Genomic DNA, 27978 nt, shown 5'->3' on the forward strand with positions numbered 1-27978 from the left:
ATTCATTCTGAAAATATTTATCGAGTACTTATTGTGTGCCAAGTATTACTTTAGACATGGGATATAGCACTTACACTTATAGAATTTACAGTCTATGGAGAGAATCAGACAAACAAAATATATGTAATTTTAGGTAGTAAAAAGTGCTATGAAGAAGACTATCTAATAAAAGAGTAATATGCAAATGGACCATATCCCCACTATACCCAAAGCCATGCTCACTAGCCAATCAGGAGCAAGTATGCAAATTAACCAAGATGGCTGCAGCCATGGAGAGAGCAGGATAATTGAGTTTTCCCGGCAATGGAGTTAGCCAAGCTTTCTGCTTGCCCTGGCCTGCCTTGGCCTCCACTTAAGTCTAAAAAGTTTCAATTATAGAAGATAAATAAATCCCAGATACCAGGGCCTCCATTTGGGTCAGTGGGAGGGGCGTGCCTAGCCTGCAAACCACCACAGGCCCCCTCACCCACGCTGCCCCATGTCCCAGGGGAACCCCCACCTGAGCTGGGACACCCTCCAGGGCAAACCAGCTGGCTCCCACCTGTGCACCAGGCTTCTATTCTAATAAAAGAGTAATATGCAAATTGACCATCACTCCAACACACAAGATGGTTGTACCCATGTGGTCAAAGATGACTGACCCCATGTGGACACAAGATGACCATCACAAAGATGGCCAGCAGGGAAGGGCAATTGGGAGGGACCAGGCCTGCAAGGGAGGGCAGTTGGGGGTGATCAAGCTGGCAGGGGTGATCAGGCCAGCAAAGGAGGGAAGTTGTGTGCAACCAGGCCTGCAGGGAAGGGCAGTTTGGGGGGACCCAGGCCTGCAGAGGAGAGCAGTTAGGGGTGACCAGGCCTGCAGGGGAGGTTAGTTAGGGGCAAACAGGTTAACAGAAGAGCAGTTAGGCATCAATCAGGCTGTCAGGGGAATGGTTAGGGGGTGATCAGGCTGGCAGGCAGAAGTGGTTAGGGGCAATCAGGCAGGCAGGCAGGCGAGCAGTTGGGAGCCAGGAGTCCTGGATTGTGAGAGGTAGGCTGAGGAACACATATCCTCGTGCACGAAATTTGTGCACTGCGTCTTTAGTAATAAAATAGTAGAGAAAAGAAATTGGCTGGGGAAATGTTAAGTCAGTAAGGGGAGGGCCCTCTGATAAGATGTCACTTGAGCAGAGACAGGAACAGCATAAGGAAAAAAGCCATGGGCAGATGTTGGGGAAAGGAGTTTTTGGTTAGAGGGAAAAGCATCCCAATGTCCCTTCTTTTCGCACTTTATTCTTCTTTATAATACTTATTTTCACTGGGCTGCAGCTGTTTATATATACATGTGTTTCTATACACATATACAATCTGTATTTATTGACTCTTTTCCCTACTAAAATCGTGCACTAAACTTAGCATTTTAAAGGAATGAATGAACAAATGTGAAGGCCCTGAATTGGTATGTTCTTGCTGTGCTCAGGAAATTGCAAGGAGTTCAGTTTTGCTGGTGCATAGTAAAGAAGAGGGAAAAGGGGAGGAAATAAGTTGGGAAAAGAATGGAGGGGCAGATCACATAGGGCCTTGTAAACTTTGGTAATTAGCACTTTGGAATTTATTCTAAGTATGATGGGAGACTGGTAGGTTTTTGAATGAGAGTAATAGTTTCCAACAGATTAGTAAAGTGTTCTTGGCTTCTGATTGGGCATAATGATTACTAGTTGTACAAAATGATTCGGGTCAGAGGGTAACTATAAAAATGAACATTTGAAAAGCTTATGCATATTATTTATAAGAGTAAAGTTAGTATATAGAGTGACCAGTTTATAGCAAGTGATAGATATACTTTTTGTCAACTTTATTGAAACATAATTATATACAACAAAACTCGGCCAATTTTAAGTGAGAGTGTAATGAGTTTTGACAAATGTATATAATCATGTTACCACCAATACAGTCATGATGCATATAACATTTAATCACCCCCCAAATTTCCTCATATGCCTATCTGCCATTGATTCCCTTTTCTCACTGGCCCCTGGTAACCATTCTGTTTTTTATAATAATTTGGCCTTTTCTAGAATTTGGTATAAATGAAATTATACATATGTAGTCTTTTGTGACTGGTTTCTTTCACTTAGTGTAATGATTTTGAAATTGATCCACATTATTGGGTATATTAGTTAGGATTTTGTTCCCTTAATCCTGAGTAGATTTTCATTATATTGTTACATCACAATTCATTTATCTGTTTACCAGTTGATGGGCATTTGGATTGTTTCCCATGCTTAGCTGTTCTGATTAAAACTGATAGGAGCATTTGAATACAAGTCTTTATGCATAGAAATATACTTTAAGTTTTCTTAGATAAATATTTAGGAGTACAATTGGGGGGTCTATGGTATGCTTAACTTTATTTTTTTTATTTTTTTTATTTTTTATTTTTTTTTTTATTTTTTTTAATATATTTTATTGATTTTTTTTTTACCCCCTCCCTTCCTCCCACACATCCCCTCCCTCCCCAGAGTTTTGTGTCCATTGGTTGCACTTATATGCATGTATACAAGTCCTTCGGTTGATCTATTATCTCCCCCAGATCTTCCTCCCGTCCCCACTGTAACTTGACAGTCTACTTGTTGATATACTGTCTCTATATCTATCTTATGGTTCACCAGTTTATAATGTTCTTTATTATCCACAAATGAGTGAGGTCATGTGGTGTTTCTCTTTCATTGATTGGCTTATTTCACTCAGCATGATGTTCTCCAATTCCATCCAGGATGCTGCAAATGATGAGAAATCCTTCTTTTTTATGGCAGCATAGTATTCCATTGTGTAGATGTACCATAGTTTTTGGATCCAATCATCTGCTGACGGACACTTAGGCTGTTTCCAAATTCTGGCTATTGTAGATTGTGCTGCTATGAACATAGGGGTGCATATATCCTTTCTGATTGGTGTTTCAAGTTTCTTGGGATATATTCCTAGAAGTGGGATTACTGGGTCAAATGGGAGTTCCATTTTCAGTTTTTTGAGGAAACTCCACACTGTTCTCCACAGTGGTTGCACCAGTCTACATTCCCACCAGCAGTGCGCGAGGGTTCCTTTTTCTCCGCAACCTTGCCAACACTTGTCGTTTGTTGATTTGTTGATGTTGGCCATTCTGACAGGTGTGAGATGGTACCGCATTGTTGTTTTGATTTGCATCTCTCGGATAATTAGTGACTTTGAGCATGTTTTCATGTGCTTTTTGGCCTTCCTTCTGTCTTCTTTTGAAAATATTCTATTTAGGTCCATTGCCCATTTTTTAATTGGATCATTCATCTTCCTTTTATTTAGTTGTATAAGCTGTTTGTAGATGTTGGAGATTAAACCTTTATCAGTGGTAACATTTGCAAATATGTTCTCCCAGACAGTGAGCTTTCTTGTTGTTTTGTTGATGGTTTCTTTTGCTGTAAAAAAGCTTTTTATTTTGATGTAGTCCCATTTGTTTATTTTCTCTTTAGCTTCCATTGCACTAGGGGTAGTATCAGTGAAGAAGTTTTTTTGGCATACGTCTGAGATTTTGTTGCCTGTGGATGCTTCAAGTATTTTTATGGTTTCCCGTCTGAAGGTATGCTTAACTTTAAAGAAAACTGTCAAACTCTGTTATTTTCATTCTCACCATCAATGTAGGCTGAAGTTCCTTTGCATTCTTGCCAATACTCAGTATTGTCAGTCTTTTTAATTTTAGCTGTTTTATTAATATCTTGTGGTAATAATTTGCATATCACTAATGACTAATGGTATTATGCATCTTTTCATGTGTTATTTGCAATCTGTACATAAAATTGCCCATTAAAACTTTGGATTGTTTGCTTTAATGAATCGTATACAGGTATACAAGTCCTTTATGCTTTGTTAAAATTTTCTTCTATGCTGTGACTTGATAATAAACTTTTCATTTTAGAACAGTTTAAAACTTATAGGAAAATTGAGAAGATAGTGAAACCAAAATTGTTTTGAGTCTGAAAAAATTGAAGAATGAAGTTGCAGACAAAAACGACTAACGAAATCTAAGTTTTTTGGGAGAAGCCAGTCCTGGAAAAGGTGTAACTGGGTTTCTAGGAACAGACTTGTGTCCAGAGCTTTCTTTTCATGTTAGTCAGGAGTAGTTTAGCATCCAGGCTAATTAAAATCTAATAGTGCGTGTGGGAAGGCCCACATGGCCATAAGCTTCCATATTGGAATGTCAGGTATCCATTGTGTGCTTCCCTGGGAGAGAAAGGGATAGAGGGTGTGCTTTTTTTGGGTATATATTCTTGCCTCACTGCTTTGTGATTGGTTATCTGCACGATGTCTGTCTTAGTATTATCCATACGTTTTAAAGCTCCTGACTACCACACATGCCCTTTCTTCCCAGTCCAGTTGGGGTGTCTTAATAACTCCTCCTAGTGGGTTTCGAATCTATTTCCTTGCCCCCATGGTCCTAATTTCTAACTATTTACCTTCCTTTTGTCTCCTAAATAGTACAGAGAATTCCATGTTCCTAACACCTAATTTCCTGTTATTAACATTTTACATTAGTATGTAAATTGTTCATAATTAATGAATCTATATTGACACATTAGTATTAAAGTCCATACTTCATTCAGATTTCCTTAGTTTTTACCTAATGTAAAAGTCTTTTTTTTGTTCCTAAGTGTTTTTCATCTTAGATTATTTTATTTTTTATTTCTAGAAGTTCAGTTTATTTTTTAATACCTTTTCTTTCCTTCTTATCTTTATTTTTTCTCATACCTCCTTAAATATGTAAAGTATGGTCATATGAAAACTAGTTTAACATTGTTAGCTAACATTATAATTGTTTGCTAATTCTATCTGTGTCATTTCTGGGTCTCTCTACATTGTTTGATTATTCTGGTTTTGGGCCATATGTTTCTGATTATTTGCATCTCTCATAATCTTTGGTTTTATACTAAAGTAGAGGCCCAGCACACGAAATCATGTGTGGGTCGCGTCCTGAGGGCCATCTTCCACCTGCTTTCCAGTCCCCAGTCCCACCCCACCACTGCCCACCCTGGTTCCCCATGATTCCCCATTTGCCATCTAGCAATAAGAGCCTGTGGACTGAGGGGTGTGGGAAACCAAGAGGTGGTCAATGTACCTCATAGCGACTGGTCAAGCGGTCATTCTGGTCGTTATGCCTTTATGGTCACTGGGGTTTTATTATATAGGATATTGTGAATCTTATATTTTGGGGAGTTGGATATTGTAGTATTTCTTCAAATATTGTTGGACTTTGATCTAGGACACTGTTGTTAATTTAAGCCACTTCAATCATATTGAGGTCTTGCTTTAAATTCTTGTTAATGCAGGTTTAGAATAGTTTTCTTTCAGGCCCAACTCTTGAGGCATTACCTCCTTCGACTTTTCTGATACCCTCATTCTGGCTGATGGGACCACGACCTATTCTCACCGCTGTGTGAACTCCAGAAATTATTATATTCAGCTTATTAAAGTGCTGTAGATGTTCTTTTCTTGACCTTGTTAGTTTTCTTACAAGTATAATACTTTATTTAAAGACTAAGGGTCTCTGGTGCTCTTACCATGTAGCTTTCTTTTCTTTGTAGTTCAAGTGTTCCTGGCCTCCTTGAACTCATAATGGTCTCCTCAGCTCTAGAAGAATATTGGCAACACCTTTATTATATACTTTGAAGATATATATGATTAAGCAAAAGAGGTTATATAGGTGGAATTAAAAAGACCCTTAGTAATTTACTAGGTGTACCAGTTAATAATGAGGACTTTTCAATATATGGAGTTACATATATGTAGATATATGTGCGATTTGTATGTAGGCTATTTTGTTGTATTGACAGCAAGCTTCAAAACTTCATATGTCTAATTTTCTGAAGGTGTTGACATCATAGATATTTTTACACTTAAAAATGTCTAATTTCAGCCCTAACCAGTTTGGCTCAGTGAATAGAGTGTCGGCCTACAGACTGAAGGGTCCTAGGTTCGATTCTGGTCAAGGGCATATACCTTGGTTGCAGGCACATCCCCAGGAGGGGGTGTGCAGGAGGCAGCTGATCGATGTTTCTCTCTCATTGATGTTTCTAACTCTCTATCCCTTTCCCTTCCTCTTTGTAAAAAATCAACAAAATATATTTTTTAAAAATTGTCAAATTTCGTGCCAAAAATAGTGTTTGTGGGAAGTTATAATTCATTACTTTTTTTTTTTTTTCGATTTGTAAACTTTATTTATTTATTTATTTTTTAATAAATTTTTATCTTTCATATTATTACAAGTGTTCCTTTCCCCCCCCTTCCCACCCCACCCTCTGCCCTTTCCCCACTCCCCATTGTCCTCATCCATAGGTGCACAGTTTATGTTCAGTCTCTTCCCACATTCCCCTCTCCCCTTTTCCCCAAGAATCATCAGTTCACTCCCCTTCCATACCTCTGATTCTATTATATTCAACAGTTAATATTGTTCATCAGATTTTTTTTTTAATTTCCTTGGTTTTTAGATTCACTTGTTGATAGTTACGTATTTGTTGTTCATAATTTTTATCTTTATTTACTTTCTCTTCTGAAAGAACCCCCTTCAGCAATTCATATAATTCTGGTTTGGTGGTGATGAACTCCTTTAGCTTTTTTTTATTAGTGAAGGTCTTTATCTGACCTTCGATTCTGAGTGATAGCTTTGCTGGGTAGAGTATTTTTGGCTGTAGGTTCTTGCTATTCATCACCCTGAATATTTCTTGCCATTCCCGTCTGGCCTGCATGGTTTCTGTTGAGAAATCAGCTGACAATCGTATAGGTGCTCCTTGATAGGTAACCACCTGCTTAGCTCTTGCTGCTTTTAATATTCTCTCTTTGTCCTTTGCTCTTGGAATCTTAATTATGATTTGTCTTGGTGTGGTCCTCTTTGGATTCCTCTTATTTGGAGTTCTGTGTGCTTCCTGGACTTGTAAGTCCAATTCTTTCCCCAGGTCAGGGAAGTTTTCTGTCACTATTTCTTTCAGTATGTTTTCGATATCTTGCTCTCTCTCATCTTCTGGGACCCCCATGATTCTGATGTTGGATCGTTTGAAGTTGTCCCAGAGGTTTCTTACATTATCTTCAATTTTCTGGATTCTCTTGCCTTCTAGCTTCTGCAGAGGAGTGTCTTCTGGCTCTTTATGTTCCAAATCTTTGACTTGATTCTTGCGATCTTCTATTCTGTTTTTAGGACTCTGTAGAATATTTTTTATTTCAGACAATGTATTCTTTATTTCTTGTTGATCCCTTAGCATTTCTTGTTGATCCCTTTTCATATCCTCATAGGTCTCATTTATTTTATCGGCCTTTTCTAGGAGTCTCTTGAAAAAACCTATAAGTGTGGTTTTGAACTCTATATCCAGTCTCTTTTTGTCTTCCATTTCTTTCGTTTGTGATCTATTTGGTTTAGGCATTTTCGCAGGCAGCTTTCCTGATGGGGCGGGGTTTCAGGGTGGAGCCTACAGCCTCGGCTTCCGTCAGCCCCGCCCTATGCGACTCCTGAGACTCAGGGTCCTTCAGTACTTGTTGCAAGCGCCTCTGAGAGAAAGGTGCCCTCGATTTTCGCCTGCTACCAAACAGTGTAAGCTCTCCCGCAATGGGCCCGAAACTGGGGTTCAGTTCAGTTGGAAGTGGAGTTGGAGGTGGCGTTCAGAGCAGTCTGGAGCCTGTCTCCTTCCCGCCAGGGCAGTCCTACGGCACAGCCGGCCGGCCCTTCTCTGCGCGCTGTGTGCGCGCCTCTGGGACCTCCTTTCGCTGCTTCCCCGAGTACTGCCTTACAGCCCAGCTCCCTCTGTGTGAGCCTGGGTCCCCGGGGTCTGGCCTAGAACGGGGGTTCAGAGCAGTCGGGGGCCCAGCACAGTCGGAGTGTTTATCTCCTTCCCGCTAGGGAACGCCAGCCAGGCACTCGGCCTCCCTCCTCTCTGGCTCTGTACTCTCCGCGCGCGCGCGCGCCGCGTGTCTCCGTACCTTGGGCTTTTACAGCTCCTCCGCGCTTCCTTCTGGTTTTCTCCTTGCTTCTCGTTGTAGAATTTCCAGTCAGTTGACTTTCCTGTAGTTCTGGGTAATGTCCATTTTATATTTTAGTTGTATTTTATTGAAATTGTTGCGTGCGGCTGCGGCTAGGTGCCTACCCGAGCAGCCATCTTGGATTCTCCCCTATAATTCATTACTTTATTCTGAAGGAAAAGTAATCATATACTTGGGAAGCTTATGGTGAATATGTTCCATCTCATTGATACTTGTGAACACTGGTTTAAATGCTTTAAAAGTGATGATTGCGATGTGAAAGACAAAAAATGTCCAGGTCATCCAGAAAAGTTTGAAGATGAACAATGACAAGCATTATTGGATGAAGATGCATGTCAAACAAAAACAACTTGCAGAAAGATTAAACATTTCTCAGCAAACAATTTTCGGTCATTTATAAGCAATGGGAAAGATTTTAAAGGAAGGAAAATGGGTGCCACATCAAATGAACAAAAGACAAATGGAAAACTGAAAAGACAGTAAAATGTTGCTTCAGCGGCATGAAAGAAAGTTTTTTTTTGCATCGAATTGTTACTGGCGATGAAAAGTGGATTTATTTTGAGAATTCCCAAATGCACAAAGTCATGTGTTGATCCAGGTCAACCATCAACATTTACTTCAAGGCCAAATTGCTTTGGAAAGAGGACAATGCTCTGTTTATTGGGATCAGGAAGGCGTGGAATATTATGAGTTTCTAAAACAAGGTGAAACCATTAATACTGATGGCTATCAACAACAAATAATCAATTTGAACCACGCTTTGTTTGTGAAACGGCCAGAATGTGCCAGAAGACACGGCAAAGTGATTTTACTTCATGATAACACACCATCACACACTTCAAAACAAGTTAAAGACATGTTAAAAGATCTTGCCTGGGAAGTATTAACCCACCCACCGTATTCACCAGACCTTGTTCCTTCAGATTACCACTTGTTCCAGTTGATGGCACACACACTTTCTGAGCAGCACTTCAAAACATAAGAAAAAGTGGAAAATTGGGTCTCTGAATGGGGAATGGTTTGCCTCAAAACAAGGAAACTTCTATTGGGATGGTATCCACAAATTACCTGAAAGATGGGGGAAACGTGTAGCTAGCAATGGACATTGCTTTGAATAAAGCACTTTTGATGTTCTCTTGAACTTATCATGTTTTCTTAGATTACAAAATTTGCATTAGTAACCGTTACACCTAGTACTTTGCTTACAATCTTTGTTATATGCCTATAGAGGCTTCTGATCTGGATTTTTATACTTTTCAAAATATGAAATAATCCAGGCAAGAATTTAGTCTTTATCTGTTTTAAACTATAATTTTTCCTTAGTTGTGATCTCTTTCCCAAGATTTATAACTGATTTAGCTGGAAATATTCACTTGGGAAGCCTTATTAGAAGTCATTATGCCTAGTTATGCACATTCTTCCCTCCATCTTATAAAATACCTTTTCTTACTAATGATTTTGTCTCTGAAATTTGTAAATTCTGATTATTTCACCTTCCTGTTCTCCCTGCTATCATTCCATACCAAGTCTCCTCCCTTTCTTTTTCATACAATATATGAATGTCAGTTTATATTTATTTGACCAATATACTCATCTTGTCTTTTATATAGAAAGCTTGATTGGCTTCCCAATATTTTCCCAAATAACTCCAGATTCTCACGAGTGGCATAGAGCAATGTCCATATTTGGCTCCAACCAACCCTTTTTTGCTGAGTAGTATCTTCTGTAGTTCTGACACTTTCCCTTTGCTTCCATGCTGCTCACCTCATTTCCACCAACTGGAATTTTCTAGCCTCCTGGCTATTCTTTGCTTTTGTTTAACTTCCTTCTGTTAAACAAAATCTGCTGTTAACTTCCCTATCTCATCTTTTCTTTTAAGTACTGAAAATATTGATCATTGCTATAATTCATTTTCTATTTAATTACACAGCCCAGTTTGTTATTTTTTACTGTGTTATCTTTTAAAATTCTGTGGACAATTAAATTGTCTTACTGCATTAGGACAAAAATTCTGGTCTCAAATCTCTGACCCCTTTGCTCAAATTATAGGTGTATATTTGGAAGGTTTTAATGTCAGTTTTTCTTAGATTTGGCAGAAATCCAGGAAACTGGGAACATTTGAAGATGACTTGGGTTATTTGGTGATCTTTAGGTTGATCCAAATTGCCCTGGTGACACCAGTCTCACCTCAGAACAGTTAATTTTCTGGATTGACTCCCGATTTCTGGAATGTGAGGTAGAGTTGTTCATATGTTATGTTGGAGTAGGCCCTTCATTTATGCAGTGATTCTCTAAGTGTCAGTCTAATGTCTTTTCCCTTCTCTCCCTTCCTCTTTGTAAATAATGGAGTCTTTTGGGACTTTGTCGCCATGACATTTATTTTTATTGTAAGATTTTATATTATTAACTTTTTCATATATTCTCTTGTTGGAGATCATGTTGTATGGTCTTCATATAACAAGATTAGTGGTATATATTTTTTAAAAACCGAATTTATTGTATTAGAAAAACAAGGTAGCAGGGTTTTTAAAAAATTTTATTGAATTTTTAAACTTTATTTTTGTCGTTGAACCTATTACAAATATCCCCATTCCGAGCCTCCCCAACCCTCCACCTGCCTTTTGCCCAGCGCCAGCACCCCCTTCCCTCTGACCATCATTGCACTCTTGTTTGTGTCTATGTGTCTATTTATGTATAGGTTTTGTGTAGACAATTCATTTCTCTTGGATACAGACCTAGAAGTAGAATTGGTGGGTCAAGTGGTAACTCTAACTTTTTGAGGAACTTCCAGATGTTTTCCAAAGTGGCTAAGCCATTTTACGTTCCTACCAGCAATGTATGAGCGTTACAGTTTCTTCATATCCTTGCCAACACATCTGTCTTTGTGTTACTTTTTGATGTTATTGTAAGTGGAATTGTGGGTGTGAAATAGTATTTTATTGTGGTTTTGATGTGCCTTTCACTGATGACTAATGTTGTCAAGCATCTTTTTTTATGTGCTTATTGGCTATTTACATAGATTCTTTGGAGAAATGTCTGTTTACCTCTTTTGCCCATTTAAAAATTCAGATACTGCCGAAACTGGTTTGGCTTAATGGATAGAGCGTTGGCTTGGGGACTGAAAGGTCCCGGGTTCGATTCCGGTCAAGGGCATGTACCTTGGTTGCGGGCATATCCCCAGTAGGGGGTGTGCAAGAGGCAGCTGATCAATGACTCTCTCTCATCGATGTTTCTAACTCTCTATCTCTCTCCCTTCCTCTCTGTACAAAATCAATAAAATATATTAAAAAAAAAATTCAGATACTTCCTTATCTTACAGTTGTACCCTGTTTCCCCGAAAATAAGACAGTGTCTTATATTAATTTTTTTCTCCCAAAGTTGTGCTAGGTCTTATTTTCAGGGGATGTCTTATCTTTCCATGCGCTAGGTCTTATTTTCGGAGGATGTCTTATTTTCGGGAAAACACGGTAGACTTTTAAAAATATATCCTGGATACAAATATCTTATGAGATACATAATTTGGAGTTTTTCCACCTTCTTTATGGTGTACTTTGAAACATGAAGTTGTTAATGTAGATATGTAGTTCCAGTTTACTTAATTTTTCCTTTGTTTCTTGTGCTTTGGTGCCATATAACATTTGCTCTTTATTTTCTTTGAAGGATTTTATAGTTTTAGCTCTTTTATTTAAGTCTTTGATCTCTTTGATTTAATTTTTGTATATGGTGTGAAATAGTCTAACTTCATTCTCTTGCATATGGTTACCTAGTTATCTGAGCACCATTTATGGAGAAAACTATCCTTTATTAAATTGTTGTAGTATCCTGTTGAATTGACCATAAATGGGAGGCTTGTGTCTGGGCTCTCAGTTCTATTGCATCGATCTATCTGTTTATCCTCAGTGGTATGTCTGTATCATAACATTCTTGATTACTAGAGTTATGTAGCAAGTTTTAAAATCTAGCAATGTGTTAGTCCTCCCATTTTGTTTTTCTTCTCAAGATTACTTTGGCTATTCTGAATCTCTTACATTTCCATATGAATTTTAGGAATAGTTTGTCAATTTCTGCAAATAAAAAAGGCTACTAGGATTTGATAAGGGATTGTTTTGACTCATCATTTGGGGACTATTACTATATATATATATATATATATATATATATATATATATATATATTTTAATAAATCTTTATTGTTCATATTATTACAAATGTTCCTCATTTTTTCCCTCTTCATTGCTCCCCTCCACCAGGTTCCCATTCCACAATCTGCCCTTTCCCCACCCACCATTGTCCTCATCTATAGGTGCACAGTTTTTGTTCAGGCTCTTCCCACACCCCCCACTCTCCTTTTCCCCGAGAATCGTCAGTTCACTCCACTTCCATACCTCTGATTCTATTATATTCACTAGTTAATATTGTTCATCAGGTTTTTTAATTCCCTTGGCTTTTAGTTTTACTTCTTGATAGTTACGTATTTGTTGATCATAATTTTTATCTATATCTTCTTCCTCTCCCTAAAGAACCTCTCCCTTTCAACAATTCATATAATTCTGGTTTGGCGGTGATGAACTCCTTTAGCTTTTTTTTATTTGTGAAGCTCTTTATCTGGCCTTCGATTCTGAGTGATAGCTTTGCTCGGTAGAGTATTTTTGGCTGTAGGTTCTTGCTATTCATCACCTTGAATATTTCTTGCCATTCCCGTCTGGCCTGCATGGTTTCTGTTGAGAAATCAACTGACAGTCGTATGGGTGCTCCTTTATAGGTAACTACCTGCTTTTCTCTTGCTGCTTTTAACATTCTCTCTTTGTCTTTTGCTCTTGGAATTTTAATTATGATGTGTCTTGGTGTGGTCCTCTTTGGATTCCTTTTGTTTGGGGTTCTGTGCGCTTCCTGGACTTGTAAGTCTAATTCTTTCACCAGGTGGGGGAAGTTTTCTGTCACTATTTATTCCAGTGTTCTTTTGGTATCCTTCTCTTTCTCTTCTTCTGGGACCCCCATAATTATGATGTTGGTTCGTTTGAAATTGTCCCAGAGGTTTCTTAAATTATCTTCAACTTTCTGGATTCTCTTATCTTCTCCCTTCTGCAGAGTGTCCTCTGGCTCTTGGTGTTCCAAATCTTTGACTTGATTCTTGCGATCTTCCCTTTTGTTTTTAGGACTCTGTATAATATTTTTTATTTCAGACAATGTATTATTTATTTGTAGTTGATCCCTTTTCATATCCTCATAGGTCTCATTTATTTTATCGGCCTTTTCTAGGAAATTCTTGAAAAACCTTATAAGCGTGGTTTTGAACTCTATATGCAGTCGCTTTTTGTCCTCCATTTCTTTTGTTTGTGATCTGTTTCCTTGTCTCGGCATTTTCACAGCTTCCCTGAGTTGGTAGGGTGGCTTTGTGTGCTAAGGTGTCCTATATGATTCAGTGGGTCAGCTTCCCAGTTACCTGAGGTGGACAGTCTTGGTGTAGCCCTTTGTGGGTTGTGTGTGCAGTCTTGTTGTTAAGCCTTGCTTGTTGTTGGTATCACTGGGAAGCGTTGATCTCCAAGCCAAATGGCTATGAGGATCAGAAGTGTCTCAGCTAGGAGGGCTTTTGTATTCCGCTTGGATGGGGTGGAGTTTCGGGGTGGCGCAGCCAAGCTTTTGTGAATCCCTCAAGATTGGTTGCAGGCGTGCCCACCTCTTTGGTATAGGCGCAGACAAGCTCCAGAGTCCTATTAGCGGCGAACTAGCCACTGGAAGGGCTTCTGTGCTCCGCTTGGATGGGGCGGAGTCTCGGGTGGTACAGACAAGCTTTATTCAGCCCCTCCCTACGAGAGTCTGGTTTCTGAATCCCGCAGTAATGGCCGCTGGCTTCACACACCTCTGAGAGATCTCTGCCCACTGCCTGACAGTCTGGCCTCTCCCTGTCTGGGGCCATCTATCAGAACAAGGGTGGTTCTGTTTTCCTCCAGAACAAGAAAGCTAGCTGCGCATTAGCTGTCCCCCTCTCCGCGGGCAGGGAGTAAGCCAGTAGCGAACTCGGCCTGCCCTCTCCGTGCTCCACTCTCCGTGCTCCGCAAGCAAGTCACCAGCGAAGTCGGGTGGCTGCCTTTTTACGCACACAGTTCTCCGCACCTTCACAGTTCCTGAGGTTCAGCGTGCCTTCTCTCTCCTTCCAAGATCTTACAGCCTCCTCTCAGCCAGCCGTCCGGCGCTTCAGGGCAATGTTTCCCCTGTCTTCCAGTTCTAAATTCAAATTTGTTGTGGCAGGCTGCATTCGAGTGTCTACCCTATGCCTCCATCTTGGTTTCTGTCACATTTTCAAGATATTAAGCCTTGTTTAAGTACATGGCTGTCCTTCCATTCGCTTAAGTCTTCAATTTTTTAAATCCTCATCTGAGGATATAATTTTATTGATTTTTAGAGAGAGGAAGGGAGAGAGAGAGAGAGAGAGAGAGAGAGAGAGAGAGAGAGAGGGAGAGGGAGAGAGAGAAACATTGATGTGAGAAAGAAACATCAATACGTTGCCTCCTATACTTGCCACTACCAGGGATTGAACCTGCAACCTAGTTTTGTGCCCTGACTAGGAATTGAACCCACAGTTTTTTGGTGAATGGGGCACTCCAACTAACTAAGCCATCCACCAAGGCAGGTCTTTAATTTTTTTTCAACATCATGCTATGTAGTTTTCAGTTTACAGGTCTTATACTTCTTTTGTTAAATTTATTCATAATTTTTTTTGCTGTTATTATTAAGTGGAATTGTTAATTTCATTTTTGGATTTTTCATCAGTAGTGTGTAGAAATAAAATTGAGTTTTGTATGTTGATTTTATATCTTGCAGCCTTGTTGAACTTGTTTATCAGTTCTAATAGTTTTTTTTGAGTCCTAAGAATTTTTTTTGTATACAAGGTCATGTCCTATTCAAATAGAGGTAGATAACATTACTTCTTCCATTCCAATATAGATTCTCTTTATTTCTTTTCTTTTTTTTTTTTGCCTAGAGTCCTGTCCAGAATATCTGGTATATAATAATGTTGAATAGAAGTGGTGAGAGTGACATTGTTGTTCTGTATGTATTGTTCCTGATTTTAGGGGAAAGCATTCTGTCTTTCACTATTAATTATGCTGTTAGTGCTCCAGTTTTTGTAGCTATCCTTTATTACAGTAAGGACCTTCTAATTTTACTTTGTTGAATGGTGTGTTTTTCATGAAAGGATGTTGGGTTTTGTCAAATTCTTTTTCTGTGTTGAGATGATCATGGTGTTTAGTTTTTGGTTTTTGTTCCTTTATTCACATGGTGAATTACATTGATATTAAACCAAACTTGCTTTCTGGGACCCCTCTTTTTCATGGTATATAATCCTTTTATGTTTTGTTGCAAATGGTATGCTAGTATATCCTTGAGTATTTTTGGTGACAATATATATATACATAAGGTATATTGGTCTGTAGTTTTCTTTCCTTATGATGTATTTGTTTTGTTTTGTAATCACAGTAGTATTGCTAACATGTAATGAGTTGGGAAGCATTCTTTCCCTTTCCAGTTCATGGAACAGTTTATGAAGGGTTGATATTAAATCTTCAAGACTAAAGATATTGTAATTTTTGTTTTTATCTTTTAGGATTCTCCTTTTACAAATGCAGGAATGGGATCTAATCTAAATCTCCTGGGTGAAATTGAATGTGATGCCAGCATAATGGACGGAAAATCCTTAAATTTTGGAGCTGTTGGAGCCCTGAGCGGTATGTGGACACTGTAACACACTCTCTCTGTTCTTTATAAAGCTATGAATATTATCATTCTATGGCATCTAAAGACCTATTCTAGTTTTTCCACCATTCTTAATTGGAATAGTGTTGAAAGCAAACTTAAAATTTTTTTTACTAAATTTAAGACATGAAATTTTAACTGTATACAGTCTTTGTTAGAGTTTGATCATTCTCCATCCCCTCAAAGATTATAGACATTTCAAATGTGTTAGCATATTCTCTTAATTTTATAATGATTGGAAATCATAATTTTGTAATTACTTGAAATAATTTTTTTTGTTGTTAAAAAATTCAAACAACATACAAGCATACCTACGAAATATTGTGGGTTCTGTTCCAGACCACCTTAATAAAGTGAATATCCCCAAAATGTATCATATGAAGCTTTTGGTTTTCTAGTGCATATTAGAGTTTTTAAAAAAATAGGTCCCTTTGGAATTTCTATACATGCAATTATATCACCTATGAATCATGGCAGTCTTGCTTCCCCCCCCCTCAACGTTTAAGTGTTTTTTTTGTTTTTTTTCTTGCATTTTTATACTGGCTATGACATCCAGGACAATGTTGAGTATAAGTGGTAACAGTATACATCCTTGCTTTTTTCTTGATTTTAGAGCGAGAACATTAAATATTTCACCATTTTGTACGCTGCTAGTAGGATTTTCATAGATGCTCTTTATCATATTGAGAAAATTCCCTTCTAATCTTAGATTGCTGATAGTTTTTATTATAAATGGGTATTGAATATCATTAAGTGCTAGTCTGCATCTACTGAGATATGAAATTTCTCCTTTATTTTGTTAAAGGAAATTTATGTTCCCTTTTTGGCGTAAAATCTTCATGGTCATAAGTTTTTATTTTTATATTTTGCTGAAAGATTTTTGACATTTATGTTCGCATAATAGGCTTTAATTTTTCTTTCTTATAATATTCTTTTCAGGTTTTGGAATCATGGTATGGCTGGCCTCATAAAATGAGCTAAGGATTTTTTTTCTTTCTGACCTTTGAAAGAGTTGTGTATGATTGGAATGATTTCTTTTTAATTGTTTGGAGGAATTCATTAGTTATTCTAAATTAGTAGTAGAGTTTTTGTGGGAAGTTTTTAAAAAAGGGATCTAATTTCTTTAACAGTTATAAGACTATATTTTCTTTTTCTCCTGTGTGTTTTTCAAGGAATTTGTCTTTCTTTTATAAGTGTTCAAATTTCTTATTCTAAAGACTTTTTTGTTAGCTTTCATTATTTATTTCTAGTCTTTAATTTCACTGTGGTCTGAAAACATACGCTATAAGATTCCAAGCCCATAAAGTCTTTTGAGACTTGCTTTATGGCCCATATTATGATGTGTTTTTGATAAATGGTCTATGTGAACTTGAAAAGAGTATGTATCTTATAGTTGTTGGGTACATGTTCTACATGTCATGTCTATTTGATTATTCATTTATTCCAATATTCTATATTCTTTCTGATTTGTATGATAGGTAAGAAATGGTATTTCAATTAGTTTTTATTTTCTTTTATTGTAAAATTTTATTGGTATTTAATGAAATTTCTCATGTTTAAAGGGCATTTACATTTTTCTGTGAACTGTTTATACCTCTTGTGTGGCTTGCCTTGTAAAACTATAATGTGCTTTATCATATTGGAATTTAAAATTTTTATTTGTCAAATTTATTTCTCTTTTGTGGCTTTTGTATTTTGCATTTGTAAGGTTTCTCTCATAATTATGAGTTTAGTCACCTATATTTTTTTCTAATATGTGTGTAATATATTTTTATTTAACTCTTAAATGGATTATTTATTTTTTCTGAAATGACCAACACATTGTCCCTACATAATTTATTGAATAACAATTTATTGAATAATAACTACCATTTATTAGATAACCATTGCATAATATGCATTTTTCTCCAATAGTTTATACAGTATGTATTAAATCATTTAGTTCTCACAATAGCATGAGGTCAGTATTTCCCCCCCTATTTTACAGATGAGAAAACTGAGACACAGGAGAGGTTTAGTAATTTGTCCATGGCAGTGGTTGGCAAACTCATTAGTCAACAGAGCCAAAAATCAACAGTACAACGACTGAAATTTCTTCTGAGAGCCAAATATTTTAAACTTCAACTTCTTCTAATGCCACTACCCAGGCCTTGGTATTTTGTGGAAGAGCCACACTCAAGGGGCCAAAGAGCCGCATGTAGCTCATGAGTTGACCACGGGTCGATTGTTGCTGTATCAGTCTGGGTTCAACTAGGAGACAAAAATCACCCAGTAGTTTAAACAGGAGAGGTTTAATATAAAGAATTATGAAATAGTGATAAGAGAGTAACTATATGAAGATGGAAAGAAAACTCAAACTGTATTCTAGGGCAGAAGAATACTGAAGTAGGGATTAACTTGGAAGGGAATTCAGACCTTGTTGTAGAAGGTATGGTTGCAGCCCACCGTCAGGCAGAGAAGTTGCTGGGGTACCCAGGCCATTGTCACTGTGAGAGCAGGAATGATCTTGGGTGGCTCAAGTGAGCTTGGCCTGGTAGGTGGGCACACAGAAGTCAGGAAGCCATGGTAACTAAATCTCTGTTGCCAAGGATAGCAATTGGGCTTTTGGCTCATTAGACGGTCAACCAGGTGGAACATTTTGCCACGTATGCCTGTCGGGCTGAGGAGAAGATGGGGGGATCAGTGACTTGAGCTGGGTGCAGTCCTAGTCTTCCTGGGGCTGTCAGCTATGCTGCCGTGGCCTGAATCAAGAGCTGGGGAAAACATGTGGTGGCCAAATGCTGGAGAAAACTGTTCCCTGCAGTCTCTTAGCACTGGAGACTACCATGCGGGCCAAACCGTGGAGAAAAACTGGTTTTCTCCAGGAGCTGGATAGCAAGCCACCTTTTTCTCCTGCAGTGTGTCTCCAGTGCCCTCTACTGACAAACTATATCAGTGTGCCAGCTGGCAAAGGAAACATTTAAAGGGCCCTTTTCCATTTTTACAGATCAAGCAACAAAGGATGGATTTGTAGCTGAGAACCAATAAATTGATAGCTGGTACAGTAGTAAAATAGTCAGATCCCCAGCACTCTATGTGTTCTTTCTGCCTGTCATATGTACCAATCTGTGCCCTACTCATTTGAAAACTATCTGTATCACATATTAAATATCCAAATTCATGTGTGTCTGTGTCTGAAGTTTTGCTTTATTCTATTCAATTGATATATTTGTCTATTTTCTACTCAAACCACACTCTTTTCATTAGAATAGCTTTTAACGAAAATGATCTTATTGGGTGAAGTCTTAACTTTTTTCCAAAGTTTTCTCTTTCTAATGAATTTAAGAGTCAGCTTGGCATACTTCATAAATTTTTTGAAATTTTGAATTAATAGACTTGAATTTATAAGTTAATTTGGTAATTGTTAATGTCTACAATATTGAATCATTTATTCAGAAATATATTTAAGAGCTCAGAGACCTGTGCTTTTCCATCCTTTGGTATTTTATACATTTTTGTGTGTGACAGTTTTTTTAAAATGTCAATATGGTGATCTTAATTGTAATTTTTATAGCTGCTTTATATCCCACTGCTGATTTTTTATTTACATTAGTAGTGTCCTAAGAGGCATCATAGCTTAATGGTTAAGGGCATGGTCTCTGGCATTAGCTGCCTCTGTTAAAATCTCAGCACTAATCTTGGGCAGGTGAGTTAAGCTTCTGTGAAAATGTTTCCTCAGTAATGAGATAGGGTTCATAAGGGTATTTATGTGGAAGACTGAAGGGATCAATTAAATAATCTGATACATTTAAGGGATTGGCACTGGGCCTGACACATCCTATCTATTATAGTAAAGAGGGAATATGCTAATTGACCACCACTCCTTCACAAAGATGGCTGCACCCAGAGCCGAGGCCAAATTCCCATAAGGAGGCTTAACAAGCAATCATCAGGGACCTGAGGCTATGCCCCCACCACCCAAAGGGCTTGACAGGGGACCTCAGGCTGTGTTCCCCAACTGGCAGGACTTGACAGGGGACTTCAGGCCCCACTCCACTCCTGGCACCAGGCCAGGGGACCTCAGACTGCAACCCTACCTGGCGGGGTTTCACAGGGGACCTCAGGCCGTGGCCCCCGCCCCATCGCCAAGCCAGAAGACCTGCACCCCCCTTGCCTGGCTGGCTTTGACAGGGGACCTCACTCCATGCCCCCTACCCAGCGGGGCTTGATGGGGACCTCAAGGTGCACCCCCAGTGCTGGGTTGGGGGAAATCAGACCGCGCTGTGATGGGGGGACTCAGGCCTGAGGCTGTGACGGGGGACCTCAGACCCTTTGCAGGGCTTGATAAAGGTGGTACTGGCCGGGTCTGGATCTAGCCCAATTGGGGGGCCAGGGCGGCCAGGTCTGGGTCTCATGCAGTTTTGAGGTGCATATGGGTGGGCGGAGACTTGACTCTGGGTACCATGGTGTGCCCCAGACTCTGACAGGAGGGAGGTTTTCATATACATTTTACTATTTCCTTTCATCTCTGACACTTCTATTATAGAAAAAGGGCAAATAGCAACATTAAATTATTTGCTCTAATTAATCCCCTTTTAATCTGCATGAATTTTGTGCACCGGGTCACTAGTATTAGATACTAAGTTATTGTCACTGTCTTCTGTCCTTATCATTATTGTCATTATTTGTCATTGTCATTGTCTTCCTGATATGCTTTCACACTAATACTTACTGCCATCATTTTTCCCAGATAAGTGCCCATTTTTCACTTTTCACATTCTGTTTTCCCTCTTGGAACAATCTGAACCATACTTTAGGTTACAATCTGAACTATTACTTTAGATAACAATCTTGTATATACTTGGTCTATTCTCTCTACCCTTACCTAGCTTGAAGAACTTCCTCTATATTCAGTCTTTTTTACAGGTGAGATTTTAAATATTTGGCCATTAATTTTCCTCCCCAATTAAATTTGAAGCTGTTTGTAATCGTGTTTATTTATTTATTTATTTTAAAAATATTTTTATTGATTTTCAGAGAGAGAGGAAAAAAGAGGAAGAGAGAAAGAGAAACATCAATGTGAAGGCACAAAATCAGTTGTTGCCTCCTGCAGGCCCCCCATCAGTGCCAAGCCCACAATCTGGATATGTGCTCGGATGGGAAATGGAACTGACAACCTTTTGGTGCATGGGACAATGTCCAGCCATCAAGCCAAGCCGGCCAGGGCATTTCTTTAGAGGAAATATATGGTTTTGATTGTAGATGTCACATTTTCAGTTTATTTTTCTTTTTTATTATTCTGAAGTATATTAAAAAGGAACCAAATTTAAATATGTATTATTTCAAATTCAGTTTTTGCTGCTATAGCATATGACAGAACACGAGAAGGTATGTTTTATATTTGTTCTTTTCTGGAATTTACTAGGTATTCATGTATTTGTTGATTTGTTCTGTATTGTTTATGATAATTAAGGATTTTTATTAATATATAAAAGAAGAGTTTTCCAAGATATTTAAAACTTGTGTTTATTGAAATTGTCACAAAACTGAGTAAGAAACTTGAAGACTTTTTTACTTCATTTTCTGCTAATTTTATTTTATAGGAATCAAGAACCCAGTCTCAGTTGCGAACAGACTCTTGTGTGAAGGGCAGAAGGGCAAGCTCTCTGCTGGCCGGATTCCTCCCTGGTAACCGCTTTGTTCTGCCTGACTTTCCCTGGGTCTTTGGTGCATGCAGTGTTTGAAGGCTATTTTTATCCACAGAAGGTTGATGCTGTTGGTTGTACACCATTGGTAGCTTGCCTTTGAGTTGAAGACTCACTTTGTTCTGTGATCTTTGTACACTTGATAGAACTCCGGATGGAATAGAATATTGTGGATTAAAGCAGAAAAGAGATCAGAGTTATTTTGGGTTTTGTAGTTGATTATAAGGATGTTTATGCTGTTACTAAGACTCAACTGGGGTCTTTTTATTATGAAACTTTAAAAGAATCTTGCACATTCTAGTCCAGAGTCTAAACTAATTGTTAATCTTGAGGAGTTCTTAGAATAAAAGTACTTAATTTTTCTCATCTGCAGAAACACATTGTGACACTAAGATTAGTCAGGTCACATCTCTTCTCCAGCATTAACATACAATTCTTATTAAAAACACTTTGAACTTTTCAAATAGTTCTAAGAGTTGAGAATGTTGTAAAGAGCCCTCATGAACCTGTCATCCAGCTCCAATAATTAACAATGCTTTTGCTCTTCATCTCTTTCATGCATATCTTTTTTCTCCTGACATTTTAAAGCAAATCCTCGGCATCCTATTTTACCCTCAGATAGTTCTGTAAATTTGTCTGTTTGCAAAGCATAACCACCATCCTGTTAGCATGCCTAACATTATTAACAAATATGTCTCATACTCAGTATGTATTCAGCCTGGCTGTGAAGGTTACGTTAGTGTTCTGTGTGAAAGTTATTACAGTAGTACTGTAGGAATCACTTTGACTGTTATAATTTTAAGTCATAGAAAATAAATTTATTAATAGTTTTGAAAAACCTTGAAATCTTTTACCTAAATAAATTAAAGGTATTCTTTTAATCATATACTTCCTAGGTGTTTAATCGTGGTATTAGAAAGGTTGATTATACAAAATTTCAAAGAAATGTTAATTTTTAATATTTGTTTTCAATAAAACAAGGGTAAGGGAAAGCAATCTCTAATATGTGTTTCATTATTTCCATCATGTTTAAGAAGTATAAAGTACTGATAAGAAAAAGACAACCAAAATTCTAAAAATTAAAGGATACAAATAGACAAGTTATAGAAAATAAAATATTGATGGCATATGAATATATGAAAAGTTGCTCAATCATGATATTAATCAAAGAATTGTGAATTAAAATGATATATTTTCACCTTATCTAAAGTAGAAAAATTAACTAATAAGACTAATTACTTATATGACTAATATCCAGTCTTGTTGAGGGTGTGGAAAAAGAGTTTTTTTGTGTTATTAGTGCTGGTGGGAACATATAGCTAGTTGAGAGACATTTTTACATCATTGATTAATGTAAAAAATGACAATGCACATGCTGTTTGCTCTAGCAATTACACTTTAAGACAGAACACCTTCACATGTACACAGGAAAGTGTATGCAACAAAAGAGGGATATAGCAGTGAGGCTTTTATATAAACCTGTACACAACCTAGCTGTCCATCAATGGCTAAGTAAACTATTTTCTGGTTGTATTATTAACTACTCTGTAGTATAAATGAAAGAGAGAAACATTTACATATAGTAACATATATAGATCTCTAAGTTGCTGAATGCGTTCAGTTTAGCTTACGTAGGGGGATCTCTACATCCTTAGCGCTGCCATGGAGGCTGGAGAGGCTCCTGTTACTGCTGCTGTGCTTGCCAGCCGTGAGCCCAGCTTCTGGCTGAACAGCGCTCCCGCTGTGGGAGCGCACTGACCACCAGGGGGCAGCTTCTTCGTCAAGTGTCTGCCCCCTGGTGGTCAGTGTGCATCATAGTGACTGGTCATTTGGCGGTTTGGTCTATTTGCATATTAGCCTTTTATTGTAGAGGACACACACACACACACAAAAGGTCTGGAAAGAAAGTTACCAAACTCACTGTGATTATTTTGGGGAAGTAGGAAAATGTGAACAAGATGAGGTAATTATCAAAAAGGAAGTGTAATATTTTTATATTTTCCAAATATAAAATATGTGGGGAAAAAGTGATGACCATTTTGCTATTAAAATGATGTCATATAGTAATCCTACACTTGTTTGGAACTAGCTATCTGATTTTCTCATGTACATCGTTTTTCTGCTTTGTTCTTTGCTTTCAAATTGTTTAGACTATTTTAGGCATTTTACATTTCCATATGAATTTTAGAATCATATGTTAATTTCTATAAATAGCTGCTGGAATTTTGATTAAGATTGCAACATATCCATTTGCTAAGAATTTCTTTAACTTCTCTGGACAGTGTTTTAATAGTTTTCACTGTACAGGTCTTTCAAAGCTTTTATTCAATTTATACTTAAGTGCTTTATTCTTTTTAATTCTATGATAAGTTGTATATTTAAAAAATGTTAATTTTCAATAATTTGTTGGCAATATATAAATATATGAATGATTTTTATTATTCCTAGTGATGTTCTATCTTAGGAATTTGCTATACTCAATTGTTCTAGTACCACATTTATAGATTCCTCAAAATTTTCTACATGGATAGTCATGTCTTCTGGGGATCTAATTTCACTTCTACTGTTATAATCTGGATTCCTTTAATTAATTTTTCTTCATTACAGTGGGTAGGACCTCTGAAGCAATATAGACTAGAAATGTGAGAGTGGACATTCTTGCCTCGTTGTGATCTTAGGGAAGTAGCACTTGGTCTTTTACTGTTAAGTCTGATGGTTGCTATAGATTGCTATAGATGTTCTTTTTTATGTTGAGAAAGTCCCCTTTTTTATGTTGAGGAAGGTCCCCCCCCCCCTTTTGTTTTTCTTTATTTATTTTGTGTTTTTTTTAAAGATTCATTTTGATTATTTTAATGATAAACATCCATTACCTTTGTCAGAGACGACCCCACTCCTGAAGAACTGCACAAAGCCCAGCTGGTGTGGCTCAATGGTTGAGCATCGACCTATCACAGTTCAATTCCCAGTCAGGGCATATTCCTGGGTTGCCGGTTCAGTGCTCACTAGGGGGTGTGCAGGAGACAGCTGATCAATGATTCTCTCTCATCATTGATGTTTCTATCCATCTCTCCCTCTACCTTCCTCTCTGAAATCAATACAAATATTTAAAGAAAAAAAAAGATTCATTTTCATAGATATATATACATTGCCATTTTGTTCATATTTTTTATTTTTATTTTTCTTCTTATTTTTCTTAAAAAGGCCCTTTAACATTTTATGTAATATTGGTTGTGATGAACTCCTTTAGCCTTTCTTAGTCTGAGAAGCTCTTTATATGTCCTTTGGTTCTAAATGATAGCTTTGTTGAATAGAGTAATCTTGGTTATAGGTCCTTGCTTTTCATCTGTAGTTTGGTTGGCATTTTGGTGTGGCTGTGGGAGGATGTGAGTACTATGTTTACCTATGCCTCCATCTTGATCTGAAGTCTATCTGAGGAAGTCTCTTTTTTGCATAATGTAAACATTTTTTTCAAATGTTTTTCTGCATTTATTGAGATGATCTTATAATTTTTTTTTCTTGGTCAATATATTGATTGGTTAATTTTTGGCTGTTAATTCAACAGTTGCTTTTCTGGGATAAATTCTACTTGGTCATAATTTATAAGACTTTGTAAAGAATTTTTGCACCTATATTAATGAAAGATATTGGCCTGTTTTGTTTTTTGAGTATACAGGGATATATTTCTATATTTCATCAAATTTGGGAAATTTTTGCCTGTCGTCTTCAGATATTTTCCTGATAACCCCATCTCTTCTATTCTTTAGGACTTCAATTACATATCTATTTGACTTCTTTTTTTGTTTTTTGTTTTTTAAATATGTTTTTACTAATGTTAGAGAGGAAGAGAGACTGATAGATAGAAACATTGATGAGAGAAAAACATTGATCAGCTACCTCCTGCTGGTCCCCTACAACCCCACAACTTGAGCATGTCCCTGGCCAGGAATCGAACCAGTGACCTCTTGGTTCATAGGTTGACGCTCCACTGAGATGCATTGGCCAGGCTCTATTTGACTTCTTGTAATAGTCCTATAGAATCAGTGTTTTTCAACCTTTTTTGGGCAAAGGCACACTTGTTTGATGAAAAAAATCACGAGGCACACCACCATTAGAAAATGTTAAAAAATTTAACTCTGTGCCTATATTGACTATATATAAAGTAATTCTCTTGAATAGGAATCAAATAAACACAAAGAAAGTATTTTATAATTACTTTATTATGAAATATTAAGTAAACAAAATAGTGAAAAATTATAAAATTCTTGTCTTGTCTGCACCTACGGCACACCAGGCAACATCTCGCGGCACACTAATGTGCCGCGGAACAGCGGTTGAAAAACGCTGCTATAGATCACTGATAATTTGTTGACCTTTTCCATTTTTTATGTTTTATTTTGAATAATTTTCATTGTTGTTTTCAAGTTTAGGAATTATTTTTCTGAATATGTAATCACCTGTTAATTCCATCTAACTTATTTTTCATTTCTGGCATTGTAGTTTTTTATCTTTCAGAAGTTTGATTTGCGTCTTTATGAAACTATCTTCCATGAATCTACTTAATATGTTTAATCTTTCCTGTAGCTTCTTGAACTTCCTATAGCTTCTTGAACATATGAATAGAGTTATAATGTTTTAATATCTTTTGTATACTAATTCTATCATGTTTACTATTTTGGGGTTGTTTTCAATTGAATGATTCCTCTCTTCATTAAAGATTACATTTTCATGCTTCTTTGCATGCTTGGTAATTTTCATTAGATTCCAGACATTGTTTTATTTGGTGCTGGATATTCTTTTATTTTAATAGATATTCTTCAGCTTCATTCTAGGATATGGTTAACATATTGAAAGGCAGTTTCATCTTTTCAGGTCTTGCTTTATACTTTGTTACATGCCACTAGGGAAGCATTTAGCCTTGAGTTGATTTTGCTTTGCTATCCAGGCCAAATCCTTCTAAGTACTATAGCAGATGCACCTAGAGTGATTTTTTTTTTTTTTTTTACTTTGACTGGTGGGAATAGGAGCTATCTCTGGCTTTGTGTGAACTTGGAGATTGTTTCCTCTACAGCTTTCACATTATTCTTTCCCATGCTCTGGTTAATTTCCTTTTACACACACTGATCTCTACTCAACTGAAGACTAGAAGAGGACTCTGCCTCCTCTCTGGTACTTGCCTGATGTTGCTGGCTACCTTGGTTGGCTTCTTTGGATGTCCAACTCAGAGAGACTGCCAGGCTCTTCCTGAATTAACCTTCTTGTGCTGAGGCCTGGAAACTCCAGGCAGAAAGCTGGGATAGTCAGAGGGTTTACCTTATTTGTTTCCTTTCCTTCAAGGATCACTGTCCTATATTGCCCACTAACATCTAAAAACTGTTGTTTTTTATATTTTGTCTGACTTTTTTTTTTTAATTGGTTCAGGCAAGAGTGTAAATTTCTTCCTTGTTACTCCCTCTTGTTAAGAAGCAGAAATCTTTCACAAAAGTTCACTGAACACCTGCAGTAGCTTACAAAAGCCCAACTCCCTGAGTATCCTAGTGTATTGTTTCTTAAAAATACTATTCAATCTATTGTAGTTTATAAATTTATTAAATTTTCGAATATACTACTTTTGTTGTATGAACTTGAAAAGAAATTTTGAAACCTAAAGATGAAAAGAAATATAAGAGACCTGTCAAATGATATAGTTTGAGTTAAATTTCCATTCAAATCAAACAGTTTAACAAACAAAATAAAGACAGTAGCAAAATTTTATATGACAATCAGGGATATGTGAACATCTATTGACTATATTTTGAGTCTGAGGATTTATTGTTAATTGTTTTTTGGTGTAATTTGGTTATGTTGTTATCTGTTAAAAAATAATTTTTTGAGATGTATGCAAAATATTTATATTTGAAATTCAATATTTTGGATTTGCTTCAAAATAATTTGAGTGGAGGTATAAATGAATGAGATTAGCAATCTGTATATATAACAGGCTAATATGCTAAGTGTCCGACTGGTCACTATGATGTGCACTGACCACCAGGGGGCAGATGCTGAATGCAGGAGCTGCCGTGACTGCACTGGTCATTTACAGAGAAACGGCATCATGGACCTGGCGCCCACAAAGCAACACTCAGCTTCCCCCATGTGAGACACAGGCACCGCCGCCACCCCAGAGCCATAGCCCACCAAATCGCAGCTGATGCTGCCAAGACCCAATGGTGCAAAATGTGGCCCATAGCCCAGCCCAGCCCAGAAATGGTGGCTATGGGCACTGGGTAATGACACACAGCAACGTCCGGCTTCCTCTCCTTACCGACAAGCCATTTAACAATGAACGGCACTTTAGACCTGGCACCCACAAAGCAATACTCAGCTTCCCCCAAGTGGAACACTGGCCCTGCCACTACCCTGGAGAGATACCTCACCATATTGCAGCCGATGTTGCTGAGACCCTATAGAACAAAATGCAGCCCACTGCTCAGCCCAGCCCAGAAACAGTGGCTGTGGGCACTGGGTAATGATG

The 27978-nt window shown here is 37.6% G+C and overlaps 1 protein-coding gene across 4 annotated transcripts in view; it reads left to right on the plus strand.

Annotated features, from left to right (window-relative positions):
* TASP1 (taspase 1) overlaps positions 1-27978 on the plus strand; it is a 244006-nt gene that overhangs the window by 44362 nt on the left and 171666 nt on the right. For all 4 annotated transcript variants that reach the window (XM_084887646.1, XM_084887647.1, XM_084887644.1 and 1 more), the window contains exons 5-6: positions 15635-15755; positions 21366-21450. In XM_084887646.1, coding sequence (XP_084743772.1) covers positions 15635-15755; positions 21366-21450 — 206 coding nt within the window. The remainder of the gene's footprint in view (positions 1-15634; positions 15756-21365; positions 21451-27978) is intronic.

Source organism: Pipistrellus hanaki (assembly GCF_964339955.1).
Source record: "Pipistrellus hanaki genome assembly, chromosome: 6".
Taxonomy (NCBI): Eukaryota; Metazoa; Chordata; class Mammalia; order Chiroptera; family Vespertilionidae; genus Pipistrellus; species Pipistrellus hanaki.